Here is a 25208-nt window from a genome sequence, read left to right on the forward strand (position 1 = left end):
CCCTGAAATGCTCCCACTACTAATTTCCTCCCTTGAGGAACTTTAGAGTTTTAGAAAGGACTGGTGATTGTTGCTTCCACACTATATTCCTTCTCCTTCTTACAAAGACCACAGGGACTGATGCAGGGAAGGTTGTAAGGCTCTACTTCAGCCCCCTCCACCTTGCACACTCAGACCGTGTCATCATCAGAAACTTCACGACCACAGTCTTTCTCTGCCACCAAAATGTCCCATACCCCGGACGGCTTACTCAGTCATACCCAATACAGCAGTTCTTCAACATCAATGGGTACTTTGGCCTACCTCCATTCTCCATATTCACTCTTCCTTTATTTGCCTCCAATCCAACTCAGATTTCATGTTATATCACTCTCTTGGCCAAATCATAAACCTCCTTAGTCTCTCTGTACTTGTACTGCACCCACCTGGCAAAAACCTAAATCTGTATGAATGCCACAGTCTACCTTCTCCATCCCTCAGACAACTGAGTACAGCAAGAGAAAGTTCCCTAAACGAGCAGAAGGTTCCACCATAAGCTTAGTCACCAACTGCTTGCTAAATAACACCCAACAATTCTATCTTTCTCTAGCCAAACTGCCATGTGAGTCTTCAAACCTGCCCTCTCCCCAAATGTTCATTCCCAAGCAGATGGTCTGACCTGGTGAGAGCATCAGACAAAAACTCTCTCAACTGCTTCTCTCTCGCTCACTGCACATCTGTCTTTCCACCTGTTCTCCCTTTCTTTACTTTTACAAAGGAGGAAAGGATATATTCCCAAGGTCAGTCCTTCCATGTGTACTCTGGAGCCCATTCTCAGGAAACTTGGACTTTTAATTATTCCCTTTTTCCAGAGGTTCAACTCCTCTCTAATGGGAATGTCCTATCAGCATTTACTCTGTCCTCTTAGAAAAGAGAAGAGACGGGGGAAAAGGAAAGGGAAAACAAAAGGAAAGGGAAAACAAGAGAAAAGGGAAGAATAGAAGAAAAATCTCCTTTGTTGTCAAATCCCCTCCCACTATGCCCATCCCATATCACAGCCAAACTTTAAGACCTATCTACTCATCTGTTTACTAGAGGTCCTCTCTGCATACCCCATCTATGTGGGGGTTTGCATAGAGAACATCAATACTCAAACAAAAGAAGAGCTGCTCCCGCTGAAGTGGAGATACACTATTGCTCGGTCCCCACCTCAGCATTGCTCAGTAAACCTGAGGTTCTGTGGAACTGTTAGATACAGCGAGGTTCCTCTTCAAACAGCTTGTCCAGTTCCCCTCTTCTTTATTCTCTAGTTCCAAGTTCCACCCACAACTCCCCGCTTTTGCTGAGCCTTAACCTGTCTAAATATGCCTAGACATGCCACGGCCCTGTTCCACATTCCTTTCCTTATGTGGAAATAGGTTAGCTTTCTAGTCGTCTGTAGGTGACTCCTTCCTCCTCTCCCTCTCTCCTCTATCACGTGCCTACCTTGTCTAAGAAAGTTTAAATGTGTAGCCAATCGGGACTAGTTTAGACTGTGTGGTCCAATCCCAGCTAATGGGGGAAAGACACAGAGACAGAATCTGCGTTGTTCTCTTTTGTTCTGTGTGTTCTCATGGTGGCTAGGCCTATCAGCAGCACCCTTCTGCAGAAGAAAATCGGCCTTGCTGAGAAATTTTTTGAGTGCTCGTTTTCTTTGTGGCTCTGAGCTCTTACTTCCAATAGAACCTATAAAACCACTGCTCAAGGCAAGCAGAACAGGTATGTAGACTTGTCCGTCGAACATTATGCCACTGAGTCTTAGTTCATTTTTTTTCCTTAAACTTGAAATTCCAACAAATGAAAATTCCATGAGAAGAAGCCGTTCCATGATATATCTATTGTCAATGTCTTGAAGAGTGATGGGTACACAGTAAGTACTCAACAAATACACACTGACTGAATGATGCTCTTCCTCCTAAATGCCTGTCAAAGTCAGTCTTCAGTGTCATACAAATAGGATCTTATTTTTAAAACATTCTACAATGCTGCTACATAGAATGAAATTATGTGTACTACACATGTTAAGCAGTAAGCTAGGCACTGAAGGTACAGAACGCAAGACACAGTTCCTGCTCTTGAAAGCTCTCAGTCTGGAACTCTTATAATATGGTCCTTATGCAATTCTACTTTATATTCATTTATTTAATTCTACCACTGCATGAATACCTATCATGTGACAAACCCAGACCCTATATTACTTCTAATATCCTATTTATCTTAAAACGATCACAAAGATCAGACTTAATTCCCGAATTGCATTTAAAATAATTATGGAAAAAGTATTTAAAACATTTTCTAAGGTAAAGGATAGGAAGCAAAATCATGTTTCTTAACTACTTCTTTTTTTTTTTTTTTTTTGAGACAGGGTCTCACTTTGTCACCCAGGCTGGAGTGGAGTGGCGTGATGTTGGCTCACTGCAGCTTCAACCTCCTGGGCTCAAAGCCATCCTCCCATCTCAGACCCCCCAAGTAGCTGGGACTACAGGCACATGCCGCCACAACCAGCTATTTTTTTTTTTTTTTTTTGTATTTTTTATAAGACAGGATTTTGTTATGTTGCCCAGGCTGGTCTTGAACTCCTGAGCTCAAGTGATCCGCCTGCCTCAGCATCCCAAAGTGCTAGGATTACAGGCATGAGCCACTGCACCCAGCCCCCACAACTAATTCTTTTTCACCTATCAATTATATAACTAGATTTCAATACAAACCAGCTTATGTTTAAAAAGAAAGTTCTGGCCAGGCACAGTGGCTCACTGTAATCTCAGCACTTTGGGAGGCTAAGGCAGGAGGATCACTTGAGCCCAGGAGTTTGAGACCAGCCTGGGCAATACAGCGAGACCCCATCTCTATAAAAAGATGTAAAACTCAGCTGGGTATGGTGTGGTGGTGTGTGCTTGTAGTCCCAGCTACTCAGGAAGCTGAGGCAAGAGGCTCACTTGAAGTCAGGTGGTCAGGGCTGCAGTGAGCCAGGATCATGCCACTGTAATCCAGCCTAGGCAACACAGCAAGACGCTGTCTCAAAACAAAACAAAAAGTTTTAACGTTTCTCAGCTATACAAATAAATGATAATCAAATATTGCTTTAAAAAAAATTTTTTTTTGAGACCGAGTCTCACTCTGTTGCCCAGGCTGGCATGCAGTGGCACAATCGCAGCTCACTGCAACCTCCACCTTGCAGGTTCAAGTGATTCTCCTGCCTCAGCCTCCCGAGTAGCTGGGGCTACAGATGGGCACCACCATGCCTAGCTAATTTTTGTATTTTTGGTAGAGATGGGGCTTCACTATGTTGGCCAGCCTGGTCTCAAACTCCTAGCTTCAAGTGATCTGCCTGCCTTGGCCTCCCAAAATGCTGGGATTACAGGCATGAGCCACCACGCCTGGCCTAAAAGTATTCTGAAATATAAAACATGTCTACCCTTTAGTCCAGCAATCCTACTTTTTAGGCTATCCTAAATATAAACATACAAATACATACAAGAATGTACATATATCTACTGGCCTAGAGGTTAGTGGAATGAGAATATCATGAAATGAAAAAAGAGACTTCCAGAGAAATATGTATGATTTTTTGTTATTAAAAAGGAAAAATATAAATAAAATACATATGTAATTACATAAACACGAGCAAGGAGGTGGAAGGTGGTATAGTCTGAATGTTTGTGTTTCCCCAAATTCATACACTAAAATTCTAAACCCCAAGATGATGATGGTGTTAAAAGGTGGGACCAGCCGGGCACAGTGGTTCACGCCTGTAATCCTAGCACTTTGGGAGGCCGAGGTGGGTGGATCACCCGAGGTCAAGACTAGCCTGACCAACACGGAGAAACCCCGTCTCTACTAAAAATACAAAATTAGCCGGGCGTGGTGGTGCATGCCTGTAGTCCAAGCTACTCAGGAGGCTGAGGCAGGAGAATCACTTGAACCCAGGAGGCAGAGGTTGCCATGAGCTCAGATAGAGCCACTGCACTCCAGCCTGGGCAACAAGAGTGAAACTCCATCTCAAAAAAAAAATTAAAAATAAAATTAAAATTAAAAAAACAGGTGGGAACTTTGGGAGGCAATTAGATTATGACAGCAGAGCCCTCATAAATGGAATTAATGTCCTTTAAAAGAGGTCGGGGAGAGACCCTTGACCCCTTCCACCATGTGAGAACACAGCAAGAAGGCACCATCTACGAACCCAGGAAGAGAGACCTCACCAGACACCGAATCTTCTAGCACCCTGATCTTGTACTTCCCCACCTCGAGAGCAGTAAGAAATAAATTTGTTTATAAGCCACTGATTTTATGGTGTTTTGTTATGGCAGCATGAATGAACCAAAGCAGAAGGATACAATCCAACTATTAATGTTGGTTGCTTCACAAACTGGACAAAGAGAGGATTGCTTTCCAGATATGCCTCTATGTTGTTTGACATAAGGGCATATACCCGTTTTGTAATTGAAAAGTTCTTTTAAATGTGCAAAAAGGCTTTTTCTTGTGCTTTAGTTCTAAACATGAGCATTCACCAAGTTGTGGACTTTTGTCATGCAATCATCCTACAAATACAAGCCACTACACGGCTTTGAGCGACTGAGGGGCAAAAGGGAGAAGAGTAGAGGTTATGTATTAGCAACATCTTCTCTTCTCAGCAAGAGGCCTAATATGCTGAGGGGTAGGAGAGGAAAGGAGGAAAATGCTGAGAGAAGGCATTTAACACACACGCAAAAATGTTAACAGGAAACAAACAAAAAAAATGCTAAGAAACACAAAAACAACATGAAAATGGAAGTGACTGACAGATTCCCAAGCTTGTTTAAAATCCATAAGGAAAAGGCCAATTAAGCAATAACATATTCGAGATACTCTATATTTTCAATAATGTTTTCCCCAGTTTTGGGCAGTATTGCAGTTGTAAATAGAATTCCACACACTACTCTCCTTTAGGAACTATATTTTAACAACAGCAAATATTCCAAAAGCCCTAAGAATCACTAGTTTTCAGCACTCTAGGAAAAGTAATGTTTTACCTGTTTGCAAAAACTGTGCTGTAAGCTGTCATATATCTGATATAATCAGGCAATGGGTGGGCTTTGGGATGACTGCTACTATTCCCACCATCACCTCATATCTGTATAGCACTTTATAGTTTACAAAGTTCTTTAATATACATAAATCAAATATCACAGCTAAGAGAAAACAAAGTAAAATCCATACAGCATTAGAAACACATACAACAATTTAATCTTTGATGATTAAAAAGGTTGCAGAGAAATAAAATGTATTACCATAAGCTATTATAAACATCAATTTACTGGACAGTAGATTCTTATTTTCATAAATAAAAAACTGAAGCTGAGAAACTACCACAAGACCAGAAGTTTAACTTTTGGTGGGGAGGAAATCTTTTTTATTTTTATACACATGACAAGATTTTACATCAAGAATAGTCAGTTAAATAGTACAAATTTACATTCATGAGGTATGTTTAAAAAAAATCAACTAAAAACCCCACTTCTTCCTGTAACCCACAATCCCACATTTTACAGTGCAGGGGAGAAGGGGACTGGTGGGGGGCATCCAAAACAAGTCTCTCCCAAAAGAAATGACTTACATTTCACATTCCCTCTCCACACAGGATCCAAACGGTGAGAGTATAATTTACAATTCATCTTTTTCAGCTGTAGATTCCTTTGCTGTTTCTTGTTCTTCATCTGTTCCCACATCCATTTCTTTGTCTTTGTCTTGCTCTTTGCCTTCTGTTGTCTCCTCAGGTTCTTCTTCGGGTTCTTCCACCTTTACATCAGGATCAATGTTCAAACTGAGGCAAGGCATTCTTTCTATTCTATCTCCATATGCTTTAGTGTCTGGTAAAAGACATCCTGACCGAAGCATTGCTGTTTCAAACAAAGCCATAGCAAGATCCAAAACTGTTTTATCATCTTCATCTTCCTTAATTCGTCGAAGCATGTCTCTGATTAGCGGATGTCTGGGATGAATTTCAAATGTTCTCTTCCCACTAGCATGGTAATTTGTAGAGATGTCCTTGCCCGTTTGGTGTGCTTGTGCTTTCATGATTCTTTCCATGTTGCCAGACCACCTGTACTGGCTGGCCACCAAAGCACACAGAGATTCTGTCAGGCACTGAGATACCACAGCCTTTTCAATCTTGTCCTTAAGGGCTTTATCTTTCACCCAATTGGGTAGAGGCTCAAATTCTTTCTCAACTGCTTCATGATTCTCCTTAGCTTTCTCACTTTCATCAAACTTCACTCCTTCATTGGCAACATTCTGGAAAGGGCCTGAATGCAGTATTTATCCACAGGTTCTGTGAGGTAAATAACTTCATAGCCCTTTTTCAGAAGTCGCTAAACAAATGGAGAAGATTCAGCCTCTTTTCTGCCGGACCCAGCCATGAGGTAGATTTTGTCTTGTTTTTCCTTCATTTTTGCCACATACTGGTGTAGGCTAGTAATGTCAGCTGGATGATGAGAAGACTGGAACCTAAGAGGTTTAGCAAGACATGTTTGATTCGAGTGGTCTTCAATCGCACCAAGCTTCATGTTGGTACCAAATTCTTTCCAAAAAGTATCATTGTATTTCTCATCTTGATCATGTCCAGAGTTTTACAAACAAGTTTCTTGCTAATCACCTTAAGCAGTTTATGTTGCTGAAGAGTCTTGCAGGAAACATTCAAAGAGAGACCATCTGAGTCCACCATACCCTCGACAAAATTAAGGTACTTAGGCATCATATCATGGAAGTCGTCCGTGATGAATACACAGCGCACATAGAGCTTAATGTAATCGTTCTTTTTAGATCCATATTCGTCAAATAGGCCACATGGAACAAATGTGGGTACAAATAAAATTGATTTGAAGGTAACATTCTCCTTCAGCAGTAAAGTGAATATAAGCCACAGGGTCATCACTTTCCTTTGAAAATGATTTGCAGAAAGCTTTGTATTCATCTTCTACTTCTTTGGATGGTCTCTGCCATATTGGTTTGATACCATTCATAAGTTCCCATTCACAGACAGTTTTTTCAACTTTTTTAGTCTTTGGTTTCTTTTTTCTTCTTCTTCTTCCTCTACTGCAGCTTCATCATAAGATTCTCCTTTCTCTTCTTTTGCTGTTTCTTCTTCCTTCGTGGGCTCCTTAACAGTTTCAGTCTTGCTGCTCCGTACATAAGTAGGAAAGTTTATGAACTGTGAATATTTTTAATGAGATTTTTAATTGTATCCAATTCAAGGTAATCAAATGCTTTTTCTTTTAAGACAAGGGTAATTGTTCCCCGTCCCAGAGTGTTTCCTCTTGGGTCAGCAATTACAGAACATTCACTGGAGTCAGACTCCCAGATGTACTGGGTATCGTTGTTGTGTTTTGAAGTGACAATAACCTTATCTGCTACAAGGAAGGTGGAACAGAAACTGACACCAAACTGGCCAATCAATTCAGAAGTTGACTGGCCATCTTCCTGTGCTTCAGTCATTTTGTTTAAAAACTCGTTTGTCCCAGATTTGGCTATGGTACCAAGGTTTTTAACCAACTCTTCTCTGGTCATTCCTACACCAGTGTCTGTGACATGCAGCAGGTTCTTCACCTTATCACACTTAATTTTGACTGTTAGTTCCTCATTTCCAGAAAGAGCATTTTCGTCAGTCAGTGATATCAGCCTTATCTTAACTAAAGCGTCAGAATCAGTTCTCTAAGGAAAATCTCTTTATTGTCATACAATGAATTGATGATAAGTTTCATCATTCTGTTAACTTCAGCTTGGAAGGCAAACTTTTCCGACTTCTAAGTTCTCTTATTTGTGATGCATTTAATTCATCCAACTGAATAGCTTCTTTCTCTCTCTGTACTACTTCATCATCCATCCTTGAGCCTTCTCTACTTTTACCCAGATCCTCTTCTACTGTAACTTCCACATCAACTTCATCAACAGCTCTGACCGACCCGAAGGTCAGCAGGACGCAGCAGAGGCCCAGCACCCACAGGGCCTTCACGGCGTGTGGCTGGTGAGTCTCAAGTCCCTTTTGATCGCAAGAGCCGCCTCCACCCTCTCACCCCTGGGCTCAGATCCTCACACCTCCGGCCGCGTGGTCCGCCTACAAATTTAACTTTTATAAGCAAAGGTCAATTCTCTGAACAAAGTCTACCCCACTGGGCTATGGCAGATAGCTAATAAGTAATCCACTCACAAATTTTTCTTTATACATAAAGAACAAACATGGGAAAATCTAGGCTATAATCCTTGTCAAAATATTTCTTATACCACTTCTCGTTAAAGGGTTAAAAAGTACTAATATGGTTTCATATCATGGGATGATGACTTTGCAGAAAAGGATTCCTATAACTGCATATAGATTTTCCAAGTTGGAAAACTGAAAAATCTAATTTCAGAAATATAGGTAGGCATTCAACATATATGCCAATATGCCAATCACAAAAGAACAAAACATACATATCTATTTACTTCCAGACAGAGCAAAGATAAACAAATTTTATAATGCTTTCTACCCACTATAGGCATTGTACATAGATTAAATAAAACCTTTCCAGGAAAACATGCCATATACATGAAGCCAATAAGATACACTTTCCAGATATTTAGCAAAGTCCAATATATGGAAGGGAATGAAGAATGGGTGAATTCACAAAGTAGTAAGATTTCATAAATCATCTAAAATGAGTAAGAACTAGAATTCAAGTAAGATTCAAATAAGGTTAAGTGATAACCAGAAAAGGCCATACAAAGTAAATCCATTTAATACAGAGACCAAATTTTACAATAAATAATAGGAATAAAAAGCTTGATTTGGACATTCTCCTGAAAAACTTTTAGTTTATCTTATATGTAATACAATTCAGATTATAATGAAAACTACGTGCTTATTCTTGGAACATAAAAAGAGCAAATTAAATGTTGCCTTTGTGGCAAAATTTTTTCCAAAAAATTGTATGCTAGCCCAATTCAAAATCATTTGATTTTCACAGGGCAATCATAAAGGTTTTGTTTTCAAACACTCAAAAGTTACATTAAGCTTCCCAAGTGCCTCTCTTAATGCTTTAATTTTCAAATCATTCTCCCTGTAATGCCTATATCTCAAAAGCATTGTTGGTCTTTCTCTTGTTTACTTTTTAACTGGTCTGGTGAATGCTGTAATATCCAAGAATCACCTGAGAAGCTTAACACACAAACAAATTACAAGTCAGGACAGAAGCACATGCTAAACGAAGACAGCTTTCTGAATGGGTACTAACTTTATCAGTCATACATGAGTGAATATTTTGCTTTCCTCCACAACTTCTCTGGCAACCTCATAACTGCATGAACTTGGATAACAAATTCATAGCCAATGAGAAACTCCTGTGTGTGTATTTATATTAACTGTATATATAACAACAGGGGATATAAGTCTTGGTCTGAATACCTTAGGGTATGTAAATGTATCTTGATCAGCACCACATGTATAAATAGTTTTTTGTAGTGTAATATAATACTGTACCAAGGATGTCAGGGAGTTCCTTTTCATATAGAGTCTCTCCAAGTACTGCAGTCCCTCATCTTTCAGTAACTCCAATGGAAAATGGTGCAGATTCCTATAATTTAAGAACAAATTCTTGTGCTTTTCCAGCCTTGCCACAGAGATCGTCTTACAAAGTTCGGATGCCATGACTGAATATATCCCATCAGGCACGCTGCAGCACTATATCTTGTCAAAATTGGTCCATTTCTATAAAGAGAACAAGAAAATTTATTCATTGTAAGATTTTTTTTTTACAAGAATTGCCATATAAACCAGTTAGCACACAGAGCTACTTGAAGACACTGAAAAACATACTTATATTGATACATTCAATCCTACATTTTACTTTCATAACTAAAATTGTCACACATATTTAGGAGGAGATTAAAATGAGTAACAATTTAATAAAAATAATCTGATTAAGCAATATTTATTACTTATTAGAAATAGTCCTAATGGAAAAAAATAGTTTTTGCACTTGAGATAGGAACCCTTGTCTAAGAAAAACAGTGACCAGTTTCATAACATGCAACCAAAGGAGAAGCTTAAAAATCAAATGCAGCAAACCCCATTTCTTTTATGAACTACCTCATTTTGTATTTAGCTTAAGATACTTCAAAAATATTAAAATATATATTATTTATATCTAGAGCACTAATAGCTTCATTTTCTTCACTTCCTAGTATATAAATATTATCCTATATTCTGATTTTTTATCTATCTCTTTATTCTTTTCTTTCTTCTTATTTTTTTTTAAGAGACAGGGTCTCACTCTGTTGCCCAGGCTGGGGTGCAGTGACTCAATCATAGCTCACTGTAGCCTCAACTCCTGGGCTCAAGTGATCCTCCCACCTCAGCCTCCCAAGTAGCTGGTACTATAGGCAGCACCACCACACTCAGCTAATTGTTTTATTTGTTTGTAGAGATGGGGGTCTCACTGTGTTGCCCAGGCTAGTCTCAAATTCCTGAGCTCAAGCAATCCTCCCACCTCAGCCTCCCCAAGTGCTGGGATTACAGGCACGAGCCACTGTGCCTTGCCTCTTTGTTTTTAGCTTTATGGATTATCAGAGGCATCAAAGAAATAGATCCAGGGCCACACAGTTTCATTATTTTAAATTATTTCAATGAAAGAAGAAACACTGCACTCAGAAACAAGAATCCTGTATTATTCTATAATATTACAATGTCTCTGGGCCTCCAGTTGCCTAATATATAGAATGGAGATAGCAATTAATGTACTGGTTTAAAGGCCTGAGTCCAGGGCAGATTATTATAAATTCTCTTCTAGCTCCAAAATTGACAAGGGCAAGACGACAAGTAACATTTGCCATTTTATCCACTAGGCACAGAGCTAAAACAAACTTCACCATCACTTAACACAAAAAGAAACAAACTCAAGGCTTCAGTAATTTGTCCAAGGTCAAACCATTCACAAGGGATAAAAGCAAGGGTTTGATGCCAGGTCCAGTGGATTTCAAAGCTTGGGTTCTTCACAGACACTGACTCACAAGATTCCACAGGATACTAAGGAAATGCTGAAACAACTACAAAGAAGTTGAGATCTGCTTAAAGATTTGACTGTTTTCCTCAGCCCTTTTTCCCAACTCTCTATTGGAAAGTACCCTTCAATAATTTTTTTTCTTAAGGAAAGTGATTTTCACCGGGAATTAATACCAAATTAGTACAAAATGCAGCAATATAAGCTTTCAATAAACAAGTATTTTGTAATTTTCTGGCTATATTTTATTATTTTCAAATTCTAATTCCTAGCTAATGAGCTAGCACTTGCCATTTTATATAAAAAGGCCAAGTATGAAATACTATTTCCAAAGCCACATAAGGATCCAATACTTTTCCACATTTATTCCACCTACTCACTCACCTATTTTATGAGATATGTGACTTTGTGCAAGATAATCTTTCCACATCTTAATTCTCCTACCTGTAAAGCAAAGGGAAGTAGACTACAAATAACATCAATGATTCTGTGTAGAAAGTGAAACTTCATAGGTAATTATTCACTGAACTAGTAAACTGTTAGCAGTTTAGATGTCTCACAACCATCTCAAACTTAACACATTCAAAGAGCTTTCCATTTTCATCACCAATCCGAATCTCCATAGTTTTTCCCATCTCAGTAAACGGCTCACCCCTCCATCCACCCAGTGGCTCAAGCCGGAGAAGCAGGAAGTCATGAATGATTCCATCCTCTCATATTCTGACCACCTCCAATCTACCACAAGGCTAGTGGCTTCTATCTCCCAAATACATCTCAGATCCATCCAAATCTCTCCATCTGCCAAAACCACAAGCCACTGTCATCTCCTGCGTGGCCAACATTATTAGCGGTCTCCCTGTGTCCACTCTAGTCACTTCCAACACATTAATCCCAGCAATGGGCCTTTAAAAATGTACATCGAATTACGTCTCACTCTTTCCGGCACACATCTTACTAAATGAACCTTTCAGAAACTTCTTATTTAGAAAATCAAACTCATACTAGGCCTTGAGGGTGCCTCACCATCTGCCCCCACCCACTTCTCCAGCGACTCTGCTTGGCTTCTCACCAAGCTTCTGGGCTTTTCCAATCCTCAAAGCTACCAACCCCAAGCAGCACTTGCTGCTCTCCTCTTAGCCTAGAAAGCAATATCTCATCATTCTCCAGATTTCAACATAAAAATCACTTCCCGAGGCCAGGCGCAGTGGCTCACGCCTGTAATCCTAGCACTTTGGGAGGCCGAGGAGGGTGGATCACCTGAGATGAGGAGTTCGAGACCAGCCTGGCCAACTTGGCGAAACCCCACCTGTACTAAAAATACAAAAATTAGCTGGGTGTGGTGGCGGGCGCCTGTAATCCCAGCTACTCGGGAGACTGAGGCAGGAGAATCGCTTGAAACCGGGAGGCGGAGCTTGCAGTAAACCGAGATCACACCACTGCACTCCAGCCTGGGCGACAGAGCGAGACTCAGTCTTAAAAAAAAAAAAAAAAATCACTTCCCTATCCCAAAGTATTCCCCTAGTGTTCTTTCAGAGGAACTTGGCTGTTTGTTTTTTCTTCGTAGGACTCCTCACAATTTGTCATTTAAATATTTATCGTTGCATCTGTCTATTGTCAATAAAGCCAAAAAGCCTGTAAATAAACCCTTCCGAAACTTATTTAGAAATCCTGAGGGCAGGGACTGCGTTGTTTTCTTCACGCTTGCATACGTGCATCTAGCACAGTAACTAAAAGTAACCCTTCCTAATACCTAGGTGATGGGTTGATAGGTGCAGCAAATCACCATGGCACACGTTTGCCTATGTAACAAACCGGCATATTCTGCACATGTATCCAGGAACTTAAAATGAAATTTTAAAGTAGGCCTTCTGATGTCCGATGACATGTGGAAGAACACTGCAAGGTTGATTTCTCATCCACCTATGTCAAGACCACGGAGAGCGCCTATAAGCTTGCTACATGCCACAAGGATGTCTAATCTTTACAACCATGCATTGCAATAGACATTATGTAGCCCGTTTTGTAGAGGAGGAAACTGAGTTTCTCAGAAGGTAGCATGCGGTAGTTCCATCGCAGGTGGACTGACTACAAAGCCTGTGCACCGCCGCCCTATAATGCAAAACCACACTCACTGAGAGAAGATTCAATAAGACGGTCCCTGTAACCTGACAGCTTTCCTTCTGAATGTTCTGGCTGGGATTGGCTGCCTCAAAAACTCCATTACACTCTGCTAAAATTGCTACAAAGGCTGTTTGGGAGATAAAATCTAAACAAATGAAATCCTAAAACTGCCAATAATAGCAATAAAGCATCAAAAATGCTCACAGTTTTGCAGTATGCATTCACGGGCCATACGCAGCCTTTAACAAGGTAATTTTCTTACGCCATTTCACTTTACTACATCTTACCTAGTTAAGCAAACTACCTCGTGTATAGTTATACTACCTCTTATGTAGTTAAGGCAAATAGTATTACTTAATATCAGCTGTATACAGCTGCACCTACACACAAGCTTTCCAACAGGCGAACACCAATCTTATTATTTAAAACAAAACAAAAACATCAAAAACCTCTCAACAAAATTCCACACATATTAAGGAGCATTTTGAAAGAAAGGAGTCCCTTAGACTGACTTCCCCGTACTCAATTTAGTTGAATACGCATTCCAATTTCCTAACGCTGGAGGTTAGAGAACTATAAGCTACATATTAAAAGCATTTGTAAAAGGCTATTTTCTCAGCTCTGTGGTAACAAACACTGGCAGAGTCTTAGGCAAAACAGGCGCCGTTTCGCCCGAGTTAGCCAGCCACTGAGATCGTTACAGCTGGGAAGCAGCGAGCCCAGCAGCAGGGATTTCACGGACCCGGTATCAGGACTCTCGGGTCCCAGGGGCCGCGGGCCGCAGAGTGCGAGGAGGACCCGGCAGCTGTGGCCACCCGAGGCCCGGACGGCCCCGCTGTCCCACTCGCTGCTTTGGCAGGACCCGGACGCTTTGGCAGGACCAGGTCTGGAGCGTCCCCGCCGGGGGCCGAGTCAGAGAGCCCTGCCACTTGAATCACTCGACGAGGCGGACAGCTCTACTCACCTCAGCGCCAGCAGAGCCAGCGCTCCGGAGCGCAGGCGGCGCTGGAAGACAAGCGGGGGAAGGCGGGCGGGGCGGGGCAGGGAGCCGAGCGAGGGCGGGGCGGAGCGCCAGGCGTCGGGGGCGGGGCTCCGGGGGAGGAGCGGAGCCCGCGCTACGGGGAGCTGGGGAAGAGGGAGCGGGAGAGGAGCACGGAACCTCGCGAAAATCCCCTGTGTTCTCGCGCTTTCACGATAGGCACGGGGAAATGCCGTTTGCCAAGAGATCTGTGTATTGGCCGAGAGCGCGACTTCCTCTATGCTGGCCCCGCCTACGGCTCTACTCTTGCTTCCGGCTCCGGCGCAGGGTTTGTTGTCGACGGAGTGGCTTTTTGCTTAGCGTCTTGAAGGGGTAATTTAGCCGGCTCCAACCTCGGGAACCGCCAGTTACTGACCTGTTCCTTCATTCATACATTCATTCAGTCACTCGGCCTCTCATTCAGTAGCACACGTTGAGCGTTCATTCTAAGAGCTATTTATAGAGTATCTCGTTGAACCCTTGACAGCAATCCCATGACACAGGGACTAACAGCACCAGTCTGACGGTTGAAAAACAGGCCAGTGGGTTTATGTAATGAAGCCAACGTTAGTTAGCAAGTAGTGAGTCTAAGCACCGGATTTAAGGGGTCACTGCCCACTGGTAGATAACAAAGATGAGGAGGAGGTAACCTAGTCTCTGCCCTTCAAACACCCAAGGTTTATTTTGAGTAAAGATTGCTAAAAAGGTCAGGAACAATTTAGAGAGTTAAATACAATGACATTTCCTAGCCTGACTGAGTAGACCGTCAATATGTATTTCTTCAAGACGAAAATTACTATGTCAGCGAAATAGCATCGAAGAAAGAGGGCTTTATACTGTTAAAATACTTGAAAAGACACTTCTTATTTGTCTCATTAATATGACAAATTTCCTTCTGAAATGAAGATTTTAAAGTATATTCCTCTACTACAATCGCTGATATTTTTTGTTCTGTGAAAAGCCTATTAATTAGCGAGGCTCCTTGTCAAGGAACCTCAACTTTATAATGAAGTAGTTTTACAGTTGCTGACTTAATTATTCATAGAGATGAATAACCTAGAAAGCAGAGTTATATTAAATAAAAAACATTGGTTTTAAAACAAGGTATGAGTTATAATAAAATATTTATCAGTTATCTATTAAATCGTCTTCAAGAGCTACTCAGGTATATAGCATGGTTGTATATGTCATGTATTTCTAAGATAGTTTCGTAATACCTAAGAATTCGTGGCACTCAGAAATTTTTTGCTGGTCTTAAAATGAGGAAATTCACATTTTGTGTAAAAACAAAGATACTTAGGGTGTTTAATGGTCAGCCCAAATAGACTTGCTGCTAATATATGAAGAGTTACACCCCCCAAAAAAGAAAAACGATTAACAGTAGAACAGTTTTTTCAAAGTAATGTTAGCCGCTTAGTTTTCATTTCTTTTTTTAAATGGGAAATACTGTTTTTCAGTGATTAATATCTGATATTTGATCATGAAAAATGAATCACGTTAAAATAACCTTCACCTCCTCCCCAAATTGACACAAAAGTTACCAAGTGATTATATGTGATAGTATCTTATGACCAGCCACTCTTAGAAGTTCTCTCAATTTATAGAGAATCAATTTGCACGTTTTGTCTCTCTTAAAGGGGAAAAAAATCCTCTAAGCTGCTGATTTTACATTCTTTGACAAACTTCAATATCAACAGGCAACGATACCACTTTAAGAAAATTCCAAGGAAAAGACCTCATTTTAAAATTCCCACCTCTGGCTCCCAAGGATTGGTTTGGAAACTTCGACAAAATACTCTTCTCCACTTGCCATTGGTGAGTTGTCTATCATTCATTCTTTTGCCTGGAGTTTTGTGAGGTACCCGCTTGCTTTACGGGAAAAGGCTGCTCCGGAACTGCCCTACTTTAGACTTTTTCATGGTTATCAATCTGTGCAAAGAATCACCAAACTGATAAAGCAGGAACCAAAGGGCAAATCACGCTGCCAAGACAACTGTGTAATTCGCTCGAAAAAGAAACGGTGAGCCTCTCCAGCAGACTGAGTAAACTGGCAAAGATTTTACGACATAGTTGGAGATTGGAGAGTTACAGAAACTTTTCCGGTTTTTTTTACAAGTTTTAAAGGAGTGATTGAGTGTCAAAGGGAAAGCAGAGAAAATACAGGCACAATTTAAAGATAGCAGGAAGAAGAGTGTTCAGAGAGCATTTTTCTCTTTAGGGTGAAGTTTGAAAGCATCATGCCCAGATTATCAGTGGATTTTTGAAAGGTAAAGGAGGCAAGATAATAAGATTAATTATAGATCGTTTTCTACTTTAAGAAACTGTGCTTCGTTATTGTTGCTTAAGTGTGGATTTAGAAGGACATTTAGTAATATGGTAATTTTTAAATGGATATTTTTGTTTGTATATTGTCATACCTGGCATAATAGATAATATATCTATTAAAAGATATAAGAGAAAATAGAGTTGCTTGAACCCAAATTTTGTGTATATTTGTGGATTAGGGATTCCAGGGACAGATCTGCTAATGGTTAAACAAAACATACTACAGATACCTGAAGCAAAATCAGCATGTAAGGATAAATTCTCAAAAAAGAAATCCAGCATTGTATTTTCAAAAATGACATTTTTAATTAAAACAAATATAAAAGAGAATTTATCAAGGAAACATTGATAAACATGAATAACTATTTCTTGAGTTGCCTATGTTAATCCATATAGGAGAATATAAAGTAATAAAATCCAGCCCCTCAAGAACAGGGACAAATGAGGCTCAGAAGATTTAAACTAAAACTTCTGAACAGTTCTTGATGCCCAGATGACTGTTGCAGGGCACAGGTACTTCAGGAGCTCAGTTCAGTGTGAGATGAATTATTCAGAGAAGGCTTCACAGTATGGGTAAGACTCAATTTGGGCCTGAGCAATGGGCAGAATTTCAGAGAGAAATGAAGGGAAGTGGCATCCCTACTAGTGAGTGAGTTGTTAGCAAATATGTGCAGCCTGAGGAAGAGTTGGCTGTGACTGCGGCAGAAGGTTCATTTGGAAGCTTTGGTTAAAAATTTTAAAAAGCAACATGAGAAATATGAAGAGCCGGAATTCCCAAAATCAGGGGTTTTGTTCCTGTGCTTGGAACAGGAGGCACACCTTATGAAAGTAATATTTGAAGACAATAAAACTGACAGTGTAATTTAAGATGGCTACAAGAGCAGAGACCAGAAGCTAAGGGGCCCCATACTATGTAAATACTGGCACACAGATTAGTAACCATGCTTCTTACCCGAATACATTTACCTTATCATTGTTGAATAATATAAATTTTGATGCATTTCTTTGTAGTCTTCGAAAGCATTGAGTTTACTTATTTAAGATTTTTGGGGACCTCTGCCACATTGTCTTGGGGAATCACGGTTGCCCCATCTTTATAAAAGTCTTGTCATAAGATGTATAAAAACCAGAATTACACATAAAACTGCATTGTGGTTTCATAGCTATTTTTAACAGTTTAAATGAAGTATATATATTATAAAGTTCATTTGTCTTAAGGATATAACTCAATGATTGTTTTAGAAAATATAATAGAGTTGTACAACCATCGCCACATTCCAATTTTAGAAAGTTTTCATCATCCTAAAAAAATACTTTGTGCCCATTTGCAGGCAAGTCCTGGTTTCCTATTCCTAGCCCCAATCACTAAAAAACTTTCTGTCTATAAATTTACCTTTTCTGGGCATGTAAATGGAATTACACATTATGTGATTCTTTGCATCTGGTTTCTTTTACTTAGCATGTTTTTGAGGTTCATCCATGTTGTAGTATGTCTCATTACTTCATTCCTTTTTATTGTTAAGTAACAATCCACTCTATGACAAGCCCACATTTTATTTAACAGTACCAATTAACAGACATTTGAATTTCTTCTAGTATTTAATTATAGTGTTTAATTTTACTAATTGTAATTGTGTTACAGTAAATACAGTACAGTATTTAGTTATTATGAATAATGCTGCTATGAAGATGGGTACAAGTTTTGTATGAACGTGTATTTTCAGTTTTCTTGGGTGTATATCTACGTGTAGAATTACTGTCATATGGTAACTCTGGGTGTAACTTTTTGAGGTGTTACACAACTGCTTTCCAAGGTGAATTCCCCATTTTACATTTCCACCAGAGCGTATGAGGGTTCCAATTTGTCCACATCCTCACCGACACTCCTTATGATCTGTCTTTTTCATTGTAGTCATTCGGCTGGATTTTAAGTGGTATCTTATTACAGCTTTCATTTGCATTTTCCTGATGACTGATGATATGAAGCATCTTTTCATGTGCTTATTGACTATCCATATATCTTCTTTTGTAAAATGTCTTTCAAATATTTTGCCTGTTTTTTTAATTGGGTTGTCATCTTGTTACTGATTTTTTTTTTTTTGAGACTGAGTCTTGATCTGTCGCTCAGGTTCTAGTGCAGAGTGCCGTGGTCTCGGCCCACTGCAGTGTCTGCCTTCTGGGTTCAAGCAATTCTCCTGCCTCAGCCTCCCAAGTAGCTAGGATTACAGGTGCCCACGACCACGCCTGGCTAATTTTTTGTATTTTTAGTAGAGACGGAGTTTCATCATGTTGGCCAGGCAGGTCTCGAACTCCTGACCTCGTGATCCACCTGCCTTGGCCTCCCAAAGTGCTGGGATTACAGGCATGAGCCACCGCACCAGCCCATGTTAATAATTTTTTTTCTTTTTTGATGCGGAGTCTCACTCTGTCACCCGGGCTGGACTACAGTGGCTCAATCTCAGCTCACTGCAACCTCCGCCTCTCGGGTTCAAGCGATTATCCTGACTCAGCCTCCCGAGTAGCTGGGATTACAGGTGCCCGACACTATGCCCAGCTAATTTTTTGTATTTTTAGTAGAGACAAGGTTTCACCACGTTGGCCAGGCAGTTCTCGAACTCCTGACCTCAAGTGATCCGCCCACCTCGGCCTCCCGAAGTGCTGGGATTACAGGCATGAGCCACCATGCCCGGCCTCTATATGTCATTTCTTATGCCAGTACCACCACATTGTTTTGGGGGGGGTCTTTTCCCCAGCTTTATTGAAATATGATTGACAAACTAAAAATTATATACATTTGAGGTAACCATCATGGTGTTTTGATATAAGTATACCTTTTGTAATGATTCCCACAATAAAGCTAGCTCACACATTAATCACCTGACATAATTACCATTTTTGTGTGTGTGATGAGAACATCTAAGATCTTAACAAATTTCAATTATTTTCTATAGTTACCATGCTGTATATCTCTAGAACTTATTTACCTTATAACTGAAAATTTTTAAGTACAACACTTTTGATTACTTTTACTTTAGTTTTGTAGTACATTTTAAAAATGGGAAGTGTGAGTCCTCCAACTTCTTCTTTTTTAAGATTGTTTCATTTATTCTTGGTCTCGTATTTCCATCTTAATTGATCCATAATAAGGATCGACTTGTTAATTTCTGCAAAAAAAAGCTGAGTTTTGATGGATATTACGTTAAATCTATACATCAATTTGAGGAGTATTCTATCTTAACATTGAGGCTTTTAATCCATGAACATGGAATGTCCATGTATTTAGATCTTTAATTTCTTTCGATAATGTATGATTTTCATTGTACAAGTCTTGTATTTCTTTTGTTAAGTTTATTCCTACATATTTATTCTCTTTTATCCTGTTTTGAATCAAAGTGTTTTCTTAATTTTATTTTCAGATTATTTATTGCTGACATATAAAAATACAATTTTATTTATTTATTGTGTATCCTATGGCCTTGCCGAACTTATTTAGTTGTTCTAATGCGGGGGGGGCGGTTATTTGTTTATTTATTGTGGAATCCTTAGGATTTTCTACATAGAGGGTTATGTCATCTGATAATAATGTTTTATTTCTCCCCTTCTAACCTTCATGCCTTAATTTGTTGTTCTTGCCTGTTGCTCTGACTGTAATATCCACAACCTTGACTACAGGTGGTGAGAGAAATCATTCTTGCCTTGTTTCCAATCTTAGAGGGAAAACATTCAAACATGCTCCATTAAGTATGATATTAGCTTTAGGTTTTTGTAAATCAGGTTTTTTTGGTTTTGTTTTTTAATTTTTAATTTTTGTGAGTACACAGTAGGTGTATATATTTATGAGATACGTGTGATGCTTTGATACAGGCATACAATGTATAATAATCACATCAGAGTAATTGGGTATCTGTGTCCTCAAGCACTTATCGTTTCTTTGTGTTAGAATTATTCCAATTCTACTCTTTTAGTTATTTTAAAATATACAATAACTTATTGTTGACTGTAGTCACCCTGTTGTGATATCAAGTACTAGATTTTATTCATTCTATTTAACTACGTTTTGTACCCATTAACTATCCCCACTTTTCCCTCCCTGCCCAATACCCTTCCCAGCCTCTGGTAATCATCATTCTACTCTCTGTCTTCATGAGTTCAGTTGTTTTAATGTTTAGCTCTCATAAATGAGTGAGAACATGCAAAATTTGTCTCTCTCTGCCTGGTTAATTTCGCTTAGTATAATGTCCTTCAGTTTCATCCATGTTGCTGTAAATGACAGGATTTCATTCTGTTTTGTGTGTATATCTACCACATTTTTTTATCCATTCATGTGTTGATGAACATTTAGGCTGATTCCAAATCTTGGCTGTTGTGAGTAGAGCTGCAGTACACATGGGAGTGCAGATATCTCTGATATACTGATTTCCTTTCTTTTGGATATATATGGAGCAGTGGGATTGCTGGATCATATGGTAGTTCTTCTATTTTTAGCTTTTTGAGGAACTTCCATACTGTTCTCCATAGTGGCTGTAATAACTTGCATTCCCACCAACCGTGTATGAGTGTCCCTCTTTCTCCACATCCTCACCAGCGTCCGTTACTGCCTTTTTAATAGAAGCCATCTTAGCTGGGGTGAGATGAGCTCATTGTAGTTTGATTTGCCTTTCTGTGCTGCTCAGTGATGTCGAGTATTTTTTCATATACTTGTTGGTTATTTGCATGTCTTTCGAGAAATGTCTATTCAGATCTTTTGCTCACTTTTTAATCAGATTATTAGATTTTTTTCCTATTGGGTTTTGTTTAAGCTCCTTATATATTCTGGTTATTAATCCCTTGTCAGATGGGTAGTTTACATATATTTTCTCCCATTCCGTGGGTTGTCTCTTCGCTTTGCTGATTGTTTCCTTTGCTATACAGCAGCTTTTCTACTTGATGTGATCCCATTTGTCCATTTTTGTTTTGGTTGCCTGTGCTTTTGAGATCTTTCTTAAGAAGTCTTTGCCCAGACCACTGTCCTAGAGAGTTTCCCCAGTGTTTTCTTTCGGTAATTTCGTAGTTTCAGGTCTTATATTTAAGTCTTTAATCCACTTTGATTTGTAAAATCAGGCTTTTATCAGCCTTTTATCAGGTTGGGGAAGTTTTTTTAATCATGATTGGATAATGGATTTTGCCAAATGTGTTTTCTGCATCTACCAAGATGATCAGATGGTTTGTGACCATATTCTATTGTATAGCATATTATATTAATGATTTCAGATGTTAAACCAACCTGCCATTCCTAGGATAAACCCCCCTTGATCATAATGTATTATCCTTTGTATATGTTGCTAGATTTGGTTTGCCAATATTTTGTTGAGGATTTTTGTGTCCATGTTCATGAAGGATATTCATTTGTTATTTTCTTGTGATGTCTTTGGCTTTGATATCAGGGTAATACTGACCGCATAGAACAAGTGAGAGTTTCCTTCTCTATTTTCTGATAGAGTTTTCAAAATACTCATGTTATTTTTTCTTTAGTGGTTTGGTAGAATTCATCACTGATGCCATCTGAGCCAGGGCTTAACTTTGTATAAATGTTTTTAATTACTAATTTAATTTTTTTACTTGTTATAGATCTATTCAGATTTTCCATTTTTCTGTTATTTTTTATCAGTATTTTTTCAGTATTTTTTATCTTTTTAGGGTGTTTTTCCAGTGCGTTAGCTTACATATGGGTAAGGTTGCTTCTTAACTAGTGTACACTTTCACTAGTTAAGAAACTAGTCATAATGGCTTTTTATTTTTATTTTTATTTTTTTGTTCTGAGACAGGGTCTTGTTCTGTCACCCAGGCTGGAGTGCAGTGGTGTGATCTCAGCTCACTGTAGCCTCTGCCTCCTGGGCTCAAGCAATCCTCCCCCGTCAGCCTCCCGAGTAGCTGGAGGAGCCGAGCGCCACCACACCCAGCTAATTTTTGCAATTTTAGTGGAGACAGGATTTTGACATGTTGCCCAGCCTGACCTTGAACTCCTTGGCTCAAGCCATCAACCTGTCTCAGCCTCCCACAGTGCTGGTATTACAGGCATGAGCCACTGTCCCTGATTGATGAGGTTTTTTATTTCCTAAAAGCCACTGCCCTGAGGGCCCCTGCCCCTTCCTCAGGCTCCCCTACATCTCTCCACAAGTCAGCATCCAAAGGTTCACACCTGGAAAAGCAGGGGACCTTCAGAACCGAGCTCCAGCCTAGTTGGCACCTATATAGATTGGTTGGCCCTCCTGCTATTTCAGTTATTATTTTGAACATCACCACTTGGAAATGGAAGACTGAGACTCCACTTCAGACCTCTTCTTCCTAACACTCTGATCTGGGGCTGATTATGTGCTTTAACATTCTACTGGGCAGCTCTGGCAGAAGGAACAGTATCAACTGACTGAGTAGGTCTCACTGGCAGTTGTGATTCAGAGGCCTAGAAAGCTGAACCCACACCTGGCAGGAAGAGGATGGTTTGTGGGACCAGGGCTGATGTCTGATGAAATTTGAAGCCCCAGCTATAGCTACTACAAAGAAAAGTGGCTGATGATAAGCGTGTAACTCAAAGTAAGTGAACTGAGAAGCATGTTTTTTGTTTGTTTGTTTGAGACAGTTTCGCTCTTGTTACCCAGGGTAGAGTGCAATGGCACAATGTCGGCTCACTGCAACCTCTACCTCTCGGGTTCAAGTGATTCTTGTGCCTCAGCCTCCGAGTAGCTGGGATTACCAGGTGTGCGCCACCACACCTGGCTAATTTTTTTGTATTAGTAGAGACAGGGTTTCTCCATGTTGGTCAGGCTGGTCTCGAACTCCTGACCTCAGGTGATCTGCCCGCCTCAGCCTCTCAAAGTGCTGGGATTACAGGCGTGAGCCCCCCCGCCCTGCCTGAGAAGCATGTTTTTATGTTGAGGATGTTACTGTGTGATGCCACATACATTGAAACCCGTACATTTAAAGTAAGGCCACAGACTCAAATGCCTCTAGAAGCCAGACAGGTAACGTACCTCCTCCTTTCATTGATTCAGAGACGTACTTTTTTTTTGGCATTTGAACATCTCTGAAATTAGAGTGAACTTTACAATTGCAAGTCAAATGGTGTATAAAAAAGCAGCATCTTTATAGTCTGTGGTGCTTTAGATTAGACGAAATAACAGAAAATGAGTGGTGTTGGCCAGGAAATTTATATCCTTCTCTGTTGGCCTTTCACTTTGAAAGAGAGAAATGGATACAGAGACCTACTTTCCTACAATAAGACACAAGAACAATGACAAATGGGAACGACTTTGCTGCCTTCATGTCCGGTAGCCAATAGGGATTGGTGGCAACAGGCAAACTGGAGGGTACCCTTGCCCCCAGGGCAGCTACCCCTCTTCCCTAGCTGATTACTGCCTGTGGTGGCATAGATCTAGTGTTGACAAGTATTCTGAGTTTTCAAAGGAAGTCAGAAACCCCAAAATCTACATCTTTATGTGAAACTCCTAATTTTAAAATGATGGCTCAATTTTTTTTAACTGGCAAAAAAAAAAAAAAAGTATATACAAGTTAGATGAGCCTATGAGTGCTCAGAATAAATATAACCTCTCTTTTAAGGATGCAATATTAAAAGGCAGCATGAGACAAGCCAGTTTTTACAATTAAGCCAAAAAAGAAAAGTTAAATCCATTTCGAAGTTTAACACTAGGTTCAGAGGCCCAGAATAACAAATACTGCAGGGCATCTTACTTATTTCATCTTTAAACTTTCTTTTCTGCCTCCCCCTAAATGGAAGATAAGAAAATATAGTTAAATCTATTAAAGGTGTTGCATTCCTGTTTATAAAAATGTATGATCACTTTTTAAAATGCAGGCTTAGGTTTCCAAAGCAACAGCATTTGCTTCTCACTGCTGTAGACTGTGGTCAGTGAAAGGCAGGATGATGTCATGGGAAACCCCCAAATTATGAGAAGACCAGGGTCCTAATTCTGGCTTTGTGATGTGCAACTGATTTAGGTACATTTCATCATCTTTATTTATAAAAAGGGGGTGATAATACCTACCCTCTGTACCTTACGTGGTTGTAAGGACCACATGAGATAAAATACGTGAAAGTATAAAGTGTTATGTATATATTAGTTGGTATTGCCCAAATCACATGGGTAGTTGGGACAGCACAGGTTCTTGAATCTCAGATTCTCCATCTCTGGCTACTGCTCTTTCTCTACACCGCAGCACCTGTTGAAATGGTCATCTTATCAGCCAGTGGGGTTGAACAGATGAGGAAGCATAAGGCAAGAAGTTATTAGAAAAATGTTAGCCAACATCTTAGGATCTCAAATAGCACTGTGTCTCTGTACAACAGGGTGTAGGCAAAGCTTTCATGTTAAACCTGAAGTATTGACCTTTAACATTTTTATTTATTTATTTTTATTTTTTATTTATTTATTTATTTATTTATTTTGAGACAGAGTCTCACTCTATCACCCAGGCTGGAGTGCAATGGTGTGGTCTCGGCTCACTGCAACCTCCACCTCCCTGGTTCAAGCGATTCTCCTGCCTCAGCCTCCAGAGTAGCTGGGACTACAGGCACATGCCACCACACCAGGCTAATTTTTGTATTTTTAGTAGAGACGGGTTTTTACTGTGTTGGCCAGAGTGGTCTTGAACTCCTGACCTTGTGATCTGCATGCCTCGACCTCCCACAGTGCTGCTGGGATTATAGGCGTGAGCCACCACGC

At 39.9% G+C, this 25208-nt stretch overlaps 2 protein-coding genes and 1 pseudogene across 17 annotated transcripts in view; 1 reads left to right on the forward strand and 2 right to left on the reverse strand.

Annotated features, from left to right (window-relative positions):
- Positions 1-16174, reverse strand: part of LRRC28 (leucine rich repeat containing 28) — a 139694-nt gene extending 123520 nt beyond the window's left edge. For 2 of the 9 annotated variants that reach the window (XR_008657567.2, XR_008657565.2), the window contains exons 1-2: positions 14113-14315; positions 9509-9736 (exon numbers count right to left, since the gene is read on the reverse strand). Coding sequence is in view for 5 of the 9 variants with exons in the window: in XM_063640071.1 (XP_063496141.1) it covers positions 9509-9676 (168 nt within the window). In the remaining 4 variants the exon portion in view is untranslated. Of the gene's footprint in view, positions 1-9508; positions 9737-11411; positions 11467-13890; positions 14318-15920 lie in introns of those variants that run through there. The other 7 variants (XR_008657568.2, XR_008657566.2, XM_063640071.1 and 4 more) reach the window with 7 other exon arrangements.
- Positions 5379-8062, reverse strand: LOC134736759 (endoplasmin-like; annotated as a pseudogene). The gene has a single exon (XR_010120987.1). The product of XR_010120987.1 is annotated as an endoplasmin-like (transcript).
- Positions 14357-25208, forward strand: part of TTC23 (tetratricopeptide repeat domain 23) — a 113882-nt gene continuing 103030 nt past the window's right edge. For 2 of the 7 annotated variants that reach the window (XM_063640067.1, XM_063640065.1), the window contains exon 1: positions 16067-16186. Coding sequence is in view for 2 of the 7 variants with exons in the window: in XM_063640066.1 (XP_063496136.1) it covers positions 14357-14499; positions 15804-15981 (321 nt within the window). In the remaining 5 variants the exon portion in view is untranslated. Of the gene's footprint in view, positions 14500-15803; positions 15982-16021; positions 16187-16416; positions 16434-25208 lie in introns of those variants that run through there. The other 5 variants (XM_063640066.1, XM_063640068.1, XM_055277106.2 and 2 more) reach the window with 5 other exon arrangements.

Source organism: Symphalangus syndactylus, chromosome 5 (genome assembly GCF_028878055.3).
Source record: "Symphalangus syndactylus isolate Jambi chromosome 5, NHGRI_mSymSyn1-v2.1_pri, whole genome shotgun sequence".
Taxonomy (NCBI): Eukaryota; Metazoa; Chordata; class Mammalia; order Primates; family Hylobatidae; genus Symphalangus; species Symphalangus syndactylus.